The sequence below is a fragment of the Aedes aegypti genome, chromosome 1 (genome assembly GCF_002204515.2).
Source record: "Aedes aegypti strain LVP_AGWG chromosome 1, AaegL5.0 Primary Assembly, whole genome shotgun sequence".
Taxonomy (NCBI): Eukaryota; Metazoa; Arthropoda; class Insecta; order Diptera; family Culicidae; genus Aedes; species Aedes aegypti.
This window is the reverse complement of record NC_035107.1, coordinates 43,986,187-43,997,463: the sequence shown is the minus strand read 5'-3', so window position 1 is coordinate 43,997,463 and position 11,277 is coordinate 43,986,187. Positions and strand designations below refer to the sequence as shown.

Here is an 11,277-nt window from a genome sequence, read left to right as displayed (position 1 = left end):
ATGAAGAGAGGCTGATTTTGTGTACTCGGCACTCATTTCTGAGCGTGACAAGTTTAGCGTGAAGCCTGGTTATTGGCTAAGTAACGTTCTGAAAGATTTGATGGGTTAATTCTTATACAGTGTGTAAGTTATTATCGGTATTCTTTGATGGCATGTCCTTATGAAAAATTGTGAGAATTGCTTATGAAATCTATAATAAGTTTTGGGGGCAATCCACACATATTGCCCAATTTTCCGAAGTAATTTATGAAAAGTTTGTGAAACTCTTAAGGCGCAAGAAAAAATGGCCCGAATGTCCGAATTGAAAAAGCAGTTTTCCCCTTTTAAAACAACAAATTGATGAAAAAACAACACACAGCCTTTTTATTTGGCAAATCAAAGAGCTGTGTGTTTTTATTTTCTTCGATTTGTCTATTTGAAAAGAGAAAACTGCTTTTTCAGTTTTGACTTCTGTGTCATTTTTTCTTGCGCCTTAAATTTCTTAGACGACTGCTCCTGAAAATTTATGGGGTGATTCTTGAAAATAATTTTAATATAAATGAAGCTTCTAAAAGTTTACGAGCCATTTCTTGAAATAATCCTCAAAGGATTCGAGATTCCTAGAGCAATCCAGGAATCCTCTAATAAGCGCCTGGGAGTTAGCTTAGACTGACTACACATATCAATGGTTGCTATTCCGTGATTGACCGAAGTCAGTGAAAATGCACAAAGAATCAACTAGAAATTCGGCTGGGATTGGCCATAATCTTCTTCAGTGTGCATAATTTAGTGCCTCTATTTATACAGGGTCAATGACGGCGCCGGCCACGTCCTTGCAGTCAGGTGGGATTGAGGGGAGGAATGTTAGTGTGTAATCATTGCTATTTGGAGGCCGTGTTTGCCTCTGCATCTCCACAAAGGTTACTGGGAGGGATGTTTGTTAATGGGGAGGATCGTTGGGTCACAGTAATCACTTTGATAAGTGATTAGACTATGATAAATAAATATTTGTGAGATATAAACATGCTTATATGTGAATATAATATTTTCATTTGATATGAATAATTTCTATGCAGAGGAAAATTATGCCAACACTTGAGGTGACGAACCATTCAAAGTTTGTTGAACAAATACCTAAACGTAACATTCCTATAGCTGTCAGGACGAAAGCATGTGTCATAAATTTTACTTATTTGAAAAGAAACAAAAAACTCGATTGGCTGGAACATCTTAGAACACTTCTATTTTTAAGCCGACACTTACAGTGGCGAACATTCCAAAGTTTGTTGAATAAAGTGAACCATTTGGAAGTCTACACTTGAAGTGTCGAACCATTCAAAGTTTATTTATAATTATAAAAATTGAGGTTAAAAGACAGGGGTGCTTTGAAAAAAAAATGTTAAACATAAATAATTCATGAATCAGAGCTTATGTCGACACTCACAGTGACGAACCATTCATAGTTTGTTGACAAATCGTATTTACGTCCCACCGTTGTAACGATTAAAGGTGCAGTCATACATATTTTATGGATTAGAAATAGTAGCATGAAACGAGCTCACCAATTGATCCGTCATCTTTGACAGAGCAGCAACAAAACACTTTCCGTTTCATTCGTTTAATCGGCTATATAAAAGCACTCAGAGAAAATAGGCGCGCGTCCCGAGAGGGAATACAACTGACGACTGCTCGGGCTTTCTTGACGCACTGCCCAGGAGCAAGCGTCAAGGTCGATGAATTAAAAAGAACTAATCGAACGCGGCACTTTTTCACTTTACTCTACCGATGCGCGACGTGTTCGATCCTGCCCTCATCGCCCGCCCCCGCTGGATCAAAAACTAATCACCTCTAATAAGCGCCTGGGAGTTGTTGAGAGAGTAAAGAATTAATTGAAGGAACTTGTCTATAAATAGTAGGGTAAATGATGGCTTCGGCACCCTGAGGGTATTTTCGGCAACACTAACTTTTCGTCCTTGTTAGAATTTATCTACGGAACAAGGGTTACCTTCAATGTACTCAACATGTTCCTTGAACTATAATCTTCCATATAAATCACATCCTTCACAAAAATATTATATAACATGGGTTTTATTATTAAATGGAATAAAAGCTTACGAAATCATCGTCATTCGTGAGCTGCCGAATAGAACAACACAAGAACAGCTTAAGAAAAACGCACCCTTTCGAAAGGTCCAATTCTCCGCTCCAATGCCAATTTTTTCACAAAATCTACGCACCGATCACTTATGCACAATTATACTTTTGATTGGTCTATAAAGCACTCGAAAATACTTAATTTTTATGCTTCAAATGACAAGTTAAAATTAATGAACCTTGTTTTCCTCGGCAATCACTTTTTATTACGGCACCAGGTTGCCAGAAAACCATATTCAATTGCGGTGTAATTATTATGCACGATTTAAATTCACAGAAAAGATCGAACACAACTAATTAATTTATTGGAATTAGGCAACAAAGCATGCATGGGTAATAATTGAGCCTTTCAATGCCTTCCTTATTTGAAGATTGTAGCGCATAAACTTCAATATACTAAGAAACATATAAAATATACGCCTTTTAATAGGTAAACTATTTTGGCAACACTCCTGTTGTTACAGGCAATCAGTGGATGATGTAATTGTGCCAAATCAAAAGTGAGTAGATTTGAAAAGGGTCTATTCTGATTTTCTAATACACTGAGAATAATATGAACCTTAAAATTACTGGCAAGGTTCGGATTTTGATCCAAATTAGCTGATCGAACCATATTCGGAGAGTGTTGGGACATCGCAATCGGATTTTTTTAATACACCCCAACCTCTTTTAACGACCGTTATCGGGGGGTCGTAAAAAATCGGTAGTTAAAAAATCAGGGTAATAATTATGTTTTTGAAAAATGCAACGTCTATATGCGAAAATACTGATTCGAGATGTTCGGCAAAGTTGAAGCATGGGTTGAGAATTTTCCAAAATGGCCGTTTAAGTTTTCATATTTTGGTAATAGATGGCTACACTGCTCGATTGTTATCAAAAGAGCCAATTTTATGGGGGTATGATATGCAAATACCACAAAAAAATTAAAGATGACGGTACCGAATGTTCACCAAAGTTGAAGGAAGTATTGCGTGCTATACAGTCGGCCGAATCACAAATGTTCATGTGGCTGGCAACACTGTTCAAGAAGAATAAAGAAAAGATCAAAACCATAAAACTTGAGCGGAACAGAAAAATAGAATGCTTAGCAACATAGCAATACTCTTCAAATGAAATCCAGTTTTTTATGAAGGGTTTAAAAATTTTGTCGTTGCTGGCAACGCTGCTTAAGTGAAATTGCGTCACCGGCAGTACAAGTGTGCGTGCAACTTTTGTTTTGCGGATATCTCAGGATCCTGACCACTTAGAAAGATGGCGTCTTCGGCAATGTTGTTCAGTAGCTCAAGGACTATCATTATTCTAGCTAAGAGATTCAAGATTTTGCCACCAGGCGGCGCTAGTGAGCATAAAATTTTTGTTTTGCGGATAGCTCAGGATCCTGACCACTTAGGCGGCATCCACAAATTACGTAACGCTCTATGGGGAGGAGGGGAGTATGCTTAAGCGTTACGGTTCATACAAAAATTTGAAATTTTCCATACAAAAAGCGTTACGGAGGGGGGGGGGTCAACAATTTAAAATTTTAGCGTTACGTAATAAATGGATGCTAGCTCAAGCGCTATCATTATAAAAGCTATGAGATTCAAAATTTTGCCACCAGGCGGCGCTAGTGAGCATAAAACATTTGTTTTCCGGATTGCTCAGAATCCTGACCACTTAGAAAGATGGCGTCTTCGGTAAAGTTGTTCAGTAGCTCAAGGACTATCATTATTCTGGCCAAGAGATTCGAGATGTTGCCACCAGGCGGCACTAGTGAGCGTAGAATTTTTGTTTTGCGGATATCTCAGATATTGTTCAGAAGCTCAAGCGCTATCATTATAAAAGCTATGCGATTCAAAATTTTGCCAAGGGTTATCATCATTTTTGTCAAGAGATACAAGGTTTATCCCACCAGGCAGCGCAAGTGAGCACGATATTTTATGTTTTACGGATGTCTCAAGATCCTAGCCACTTAGAAAGATGGCGCCTTCGGAAAAGTTGTTCAGAAGCTCAAGCGCTATCATTATAAAAGCTATGCGATTTAAAATTTTGCCTCCAGGCGGCGCTAGCGAGCATGAAACTTTTGTTTTGCGGATATCTCAGGATCCTGACAACGTAGACATGGCGTCTTGGGCAAAGTTGAGCTTCTCAACAAGTTTATCGAAGACGCCATCTCTCTAAATAACCTTGACACTTTTGATCATGTTTGACTTTCTCTTAGTCGACAAAAATGCCACAGGGGCTCAACGTTTTAACACTGGGATTGTTCTTATCTGACATTTCGGAAGGGACTCGGAAAACAAAATACACCCATTATTTGAGTTTAAACCAAAGGGTGAGACAAAATCTCAAAAATCAGAATAAAATGTTTTTTGACCGTAAACCAACGAAAAGCATTCAAAAATTGAGTAAACATGTGTTCTTGGCCTAAAATGAAGCGTGTGGTACTAAAATTGGGACTAAGGTTTAGGACCCTATTCACGGTGAAATTTTTGACCTTTCGCATTAAAAAAATGAAAACAACTATGCAAGTACCGTCGTTGGGGTTGAGATTTGGCCAAAAATGAGTAAGTCTTCATTTATTTTTAAATAACTTTCGCAATTTGACTTGATATGTTCGGTTAAATATAAGAATACGTTGCAAATGCTGAACAAATAATTGAAATTTGATTATTTTCCTTTAAATAGGAATCATTTGAAAATTGGCCCAAACTCACCCCTTCGAGAAGGTGACATTGGGCCAAACAAACTACACTCATGAAAACGAACTATCGATAAACATAGGAACCCCTAATGAAAATTCGCCACAGGAAATCGGATTGAAATTCATAAGTTTACGTCATGGAACCAAAATTTGAAAACAAAAATAGCTTTCGCGGCAACCTGGAATCGAACTAAGGACTTTGCTTAGTTTTGTAACGAAAACTACCCAAAAACATGATTTTTTATAGAAAAAATCGAATTTCTTTGCATAATTTAAGTGTTTTTTTGCCAAATATTACATTTTTTATATAAAACTTATGTTTCAAAAGCATTTTGTTTGAATTACAAGTTGAATAATGCATTTTTTAACATGTGCAAATATATTATTGTTTAAACATTATTTGAAAAATGTTGCCAAGTCCTTTTCAAAGTTTTAACAATTAAGGAAAACTAGTTTCAGCTTAAAGAATATTGTTTAAGGTGAAACAGTATGGAATCCCACTTCTAAGATTGCACTGAAACTTTAGGAGGAAGCATTCAACAACAGTGTACTTTTTATTTTGGCTTTGTGCACTAACAGAAAGCTTATAAAATAAGAAGATCAGAGTCGTTTGCGTACTATTTCTCCATTTTTGTGCCTTTGAAAACGCGAGTAGGGTCACAATTCGGCCATTGTGACGGCCATCTTTGAACTCCGAGATGTTTCACCTGACAAAAATTAAAAAACGCTGACGTTTTTCGTCTAAAATCATGTTTTTGTGCGGTTTTGTTGAATAACTTGGTCAAAACAGTGAAATGTGGCGTATAAAAAGTTTGAACACAATAAAATAAGCTTCAAAACCATGCTAAAAGATTTGGAATCGGTTACGTAATATGTGGACGGCGCTTTAGTCTGCATAAATTTAGTGGCGTTGTGTATTCAATTTGACTCTACACTAGTCTATTTATAACTGCAATTCTTTTCTCAGTGTAGTCTGTATTTTTCTGCGTTGGCCCTTTCAAAGAGTAGAACATATTGAGTGACGTTTAATTTCAGGAATTGTCAACAAATACGAAATGTTACCAATACATAAACTAGTTTTTGCGCAGTTCTGGATTGCCGAAGTGAACAGTTTTGTTGCCGACAATAGTAATTGCATTGCCGATAAAAGAACAAGTGCCTCGTGACTTTGGTGAGGAAAAATAGAAGATTAAGAGAACAAAATAATGTTTTATGTATAATAATTAATAAACGAAGAGTGCTCAAGTGTAGTTTAAGCACAGAGAATTTAAGTGTCTCCTGCTAATTGTTGTGCTCTATTGTAGCGTAAAATTGCCTTCTTAAAAGTTCAGCTGCTTAGGCTGCCGACAACACGTAAGTTCCCCTATTTATGGACCGATTCACGAGTTCATTAATTTGACGTTTGAGCGGTGCCGAATTCAATCGTTGCCATAGGCTAGGGGAAGTGGTTCACCTAGCATGAATGAGGGATTAACTTATCGCTGAGAAAAAGTAGATTTTGTATGAAATTTGACAAGTATTTGAATGACAGATTCATCCTTGTTCATCCACTTCTCCTAGCCTATGGTCACATAGATAACTCCGCAAAGCTCAAACGTCAAATAGTGAACTTGTGCATTGGTCTATTCAAGTGACACTTGGACGAACAATTAATAAACTGGTTAAATCACACGTTGGTTGCTACGACCATCAGTCGTCGACCAAAGACGTCTTTGATCGAACCGTGTAAAATATGGGCGAATAGTTCGTCCTTGCAGTAGAACAAACAGTTTGCGCGAATATCGTGCGAATATTTTTGAACGAACGTTCGTGCATTTCACGCGTAGTGTCATCAAGGCTTAAGGATGTTATCGTACACCATATTTGCGATGGACATTTTAAAATAACGTGATATCCCAAAATATGTTTTCTGCTGTAAACTTCATGTTTTTTATACATGAGATTTTCCAAAACGCGAACCAATTATGTTAAAGAAATAATAAAATATTTCTTATTATGTAAAGAAAGCATCTGTGGGTTTAAGTGGTTAAGCAGGAAAGTGAATACCATGCCCACACAGTTACGGATCACCCACAGTGACGGATCACTTTGGCGTGCAACATCGGATAACTCGCTCAAAACATAAACGTTGACGTAAAACATATTTTTCCCATGTTATACTATTTGTCTTCTAGCATTTGTAAAGTTAAGCACAACATTCAACCGCTTAATAACGGTGTATTTGACAAATGTTTAGTTGGTACCACACAGCTATCATTATATGGTCGTTTTCTGTAAGAAGTGCCGTCAGCATTCATAAGCTCCCACAAGTGGTAAAATTCATATGTTACAGTATAAAACATGCTCGTTCGCTTCGATTTAGTGTGAATTCATCTTTAGAAAACAGTTTACTTGATTGTTGATTCTAAATACCGAATATTAGCACTTCTAACTAGTGATCCATATTATGGACCAGGAAATGATTGTTTACCACGGTTATGGATCACTTCCAAAGAATGTAGATTTCTACCATTTTAAGCATTGGATTCGACATTTTCAGACAATAGCACTAAGGATAAAACTAATACAACATCAAGGTTGGTAAATTTCATTTTTTTAGCAGACAAAAATGGATGGAAAACTTGGTGTGGAGCGAAAACAGTTCATGCCTCAGTTACTACAATGCAGTATATCACAAAAAAAGGGCATTTTACCCTTGTTTCCAGCTCTAACAATGCTATTTTTTGCAGTAATATGTGACACATTGTTAACTTTCACCAAATCATGCAATACAGATGCATTGAGTTTAAAATCTCTTGATTTTGCGCACTGATCCGTAATATGTCACAATTTGATCCATAATATGAAAATTGATCCATAATATGGTTTTCAGAAACCGATGCAATTTTTAATTTTTATGTAATCCTATGTAAATATTACACTCAAAACAGTTTACTAACCGAAGTTCCAATTTAAAGCGATTCAATTCGTGCTTTTCAATTACAATTTTACGTTTTCCATGTCATTTTATTAAATTGTATAGGTTGGAACTCTACATTATTTGATCCATAACTGTGGGGTCATGGTATAACAAGTATATTTTAGAGAATATTTGAATTTAGCCTCTTAACTCATGCGTAAACTTATGAGGCCATAATGAGAATTACGATAGGTGAGAAATTTTGGAAATGTTGCAGACTTTATTGCATAACAGTGTGAAAGTATTCTGATATTTTTCCTGATTTAACTTAAAAACTTACACGACCCTATTCGATTTAACTGGAAGTATTTATACCTTAACTTTACGATTTTCTTTACCCATTTGTCAAAATCTTGAAGATCTAAAGAATCCATACTGATGAATTTGATCATTCGACAGCTGGTTTAGCTTTATATATGTCCAGAGAGTCTCAAAGAACTATCAGTAGTGCGTAATATGCCACACCCAAGGTAAGTCAAAAAACCCTTCGGGATCATTGCACTATCTATATTGAACATATATGCATGTGCTTGAACTGTCTCAACAAGACCGTAAATTGAAACGGATAATACCTCCTACGTAGCTAGATAGATTCCAAGCACATCACAATGTTTTGAAACGAGGCTTGTCATGTTAACGAATGTAATTCAAATTCTTAGTAATGTCATGACCTTAATATCTACAGGTATAAAGTTTTGGTGTAGGTAGCTCATGGGAACATGTTAATCGTCATCTTCCATGGCCAGATTGCTGTGACCGCTGAATCGCTGGACTTTTTCGTCCGAGAGCATTCGCTGAATATCCTCCAGCGCGATACCCTTCGTTTCCGGTACAATGAAGAATACAAATACGGTACCGACTAGTGACAGTCCGGAGAACAGCCAGAATACTCCAGCAATTCCGAGAGCATCGGGGAGATAGGGGAAGATCTTCGTTATCAGAAAGGCGAGTGTCCAGGTGAACACACCGACCAAAGGGCTGACGTAGGCCTTGGCGTTGTTGGCAAAGAGTTCTCCAACCATAAGCCACGGAATGGGACCGTATCCGATGGAGAACATGGTAATGAAGAGGCAGACAGCGAGGGTCGGGAGCCATTCCAGATTTTTTAACAACGTGGCATCCTTTTCCATGAGCTGGAAGTACACGGCGAGGAGAATCGTCGAAATAGCCATGAAGAAGTCGGAAATTATCAGCAGAATTCGGCGACCGGTTTTGTCAACCATAAAGGTGGCCAACAATGTAGCGTCCACCTGGATGATTCCGACAATGATCGAGATCGTGGTGTTATCTGATCCGATATTGGCATTGGCGAAGATTGTTGGGGTATAGAAGATAACGGCGTATAGTCCGGACAGCTGTTGGAAGAACATCAAACCAAGTGAGATGGCCAACGCCCGAATGGTGGCTCGCTGTTTAAAGCTCTGCACGAAAGTGATATTTTCCTCTCGAATTCTAGCGTTCTCAGCTTTTAATGCCTCAATTTCGGCGCGACTGTCGTAACTAATCCCCCGGAGCCACCTCAGTGACTTAGAAGCGTCAACATCCCGTCCCTTTCCAATCTGAAATGAATTGTTTTTTTAATTGGTGATTCTACGCCGTACTATCAGTTTGAACCTACAAAATGATGAGGACTCTCGGGCATGCATAAGAAGATCAATCCGAACGCAACCGGAATAACACCACAGATGATGCTCAGCATCTGTACGTTTACAGCGGCACCGACTCCGTACACGAACAGAATACCGACTGTGACGAGCAGCTGGAAGAACGTTCCCAGCATTCCACGGATCGAGGACTGCGCAATCTCAGCCGTATACGCCGGAACCGCTATACAGAACGCACCTCCTCCCATACCGAGGAAGAAGCGGCCCACCAGCAGCATAGCCACGTTCTTGGCGAAGATGATCAACAACCAACCGAGGAGCAATGGAAGAACCATCGTCAACATGGCCCACTTCCGGCCGATCATCTTCATAAGAATTCCGATCAGGAGACACATCACTGCTGCGCCCAAGTTAGTAATCGATTCAATCCAGGAGAACTCCTCCATACTGATGGGAAATCCATACTCCTGCTTCTGTACTAGGGGAAAATTCGCCGGTGAGGTCCACCCAAGGAAAGTACCGACCGCCAAGGCACCCCCGGACGCAGCCAATCCAGCAATGTACTGTCGCAATTTCCGGCCGGATTCGTCAGCCACGTTGTTCACCATGGAACTGCTCGTCATTTCGCGCAACTGGAAATGGAAGTGATTAGTGGTATATCAATTAAACGGTCCAGCTTGTGCAATTCGTGGATCACTTACAAAACTATTTCGGTTGTAGGTGGTACCGTATTGTCGCGATCCGGGAGCCACAGCCGCAGCTGGGATAGCTGGAATAAGCGGAGCGCGCTCATTTTCGAAGTTCATCCTTCACGGTAACCGCAGAGTCAAACAGATGCTTCGATATCTGCCGTCCAATGCAATTGCGTGGGGCTCTAATCCGAATGCGATAATATCCTCTAATCGCACAGGCTAATACTAGATATCGTGACAAAATTGGATTAGCTTATTATGAACGCTACTGTCGCCGTTAACTTTCTGGGAAAACAAACTAATGAATGCAATGGCTTCGCTGCGGACTGATATAATTGATTCAAATTCTTTATTGTGCCTTGTGCCGTAATATGGAAACTCATAAATAAAAATCAAAGATAAAAAGTTTGATAAGAGTTCAGTTTGCAACCATTTCAATTGTGTTGGTCAGGTTTAACCCGTTAACGCCCAGTCTTCAAAGATCATCATTGTTGCACAGATACTTTGAAAAGCATGCTTTGAAAAAATCAATGCTTTGCATTGGATTCACGCTTTTTGCATTTAATTGCTCCTGTGCTCACTTGATCAAAAATAATGCATCATTGATTGAAATCATTTCAAAGCAAACTGCATACTCTAGACCTCGGTAAGCATACATACAGTGTACAATAACGGTGTTCAGTTGAAGGTGTCTGCGATCGAGCCTCCTGGTGATTTCATTGATGTTCCTGGGCGTAGAACCTCCCACAGGTTATCACCCTTATTCTTGTTTACGGCGTATTCAACTGTTCATATAAGAAAGTGGACATCTAAATATTAGCATATTGGTGTAAAAATTCCATAAAAACTAATAAAATTGTGTTTCAGTGTGATCTCAAGTGTTTATTTTGACAGCAGACAAAAGTTGACATAAAAAAATTATAAATTCTAAACGATGGGTCGAATTGACATGGCGACTCTCAATTTTTTTCTGCACAAATGGTGTACAGAAAAACTGCCGTTCCGAGATTTGGCTTAAATCACGAAATGTCCAAATTGAATTTTTTCAACGCTGTGGCCAAAACAGATATTCCTGACGACGTACGATACATCCCAACAGAAAAAATTGGGAAAAATGATTTGGTATGGTAAGCAGTTTGCTCCTGCGGTATGAAAGTACTACATATTTCACGATGGGTTCAATCAACGGCGAAAATTACAGAACTG

At 38.6% G+C, this 11,277-nt stretch overlaps 1 protein-coding gene across 1 annotated transcript; it reads right to left on the bottom strand.

The window, feature by feature from the left end:
- Positions 1-8,403: 8,403 nt before the first annotated feature.
- Positions 8,404-10,483, bottom strand: LOC5579015 (facilitated trehalose transporter Tret1-2 homolog). The gene is made up of 3 exons (XM_001664145.2): positions 10,081-10,483; positions 9,394-10,011; positions 8,404-9,334 (listed from the first exon to the last, which is right to left on the bottom strand). Exons 1-3 carry the CDS (start codon positions 10,183-10,185, stop codon positions 8,498-8,500), a joined length of 1,560 nt encoding a protein of 519 aa, XP_001664195.2. The 5' UTR covers positions 10,186-10,483; the 3' UTR covers positions 8,404-8,497.
- Positions 10,484-11,277: the final 794 nt, after the last annotated feature.

Coding starts and splice junctions, on each gene's coding strand:
- LOC5579015 (XM_001664145.2), bottom strand. CDS start 10,185: ATGAACTTCGAAAATGAGCGCGCTCCGCTTATTCCAGCTATCCCAGCT. Junction 10,012..10,080: donor CCTACAACCGAAATAGTTTT/GTAAGTGATCCA, acceptor TTCCATTTCCAG/TTGCGCGAAATGACGAGCAG. Junction 9,335..9,393: donor CCGAGAGTCCTCATCATTTT/GTAGGTTCAAAC, acceptor AATTCATTTCAG/ATTGGAAAGGGACGGGATGT.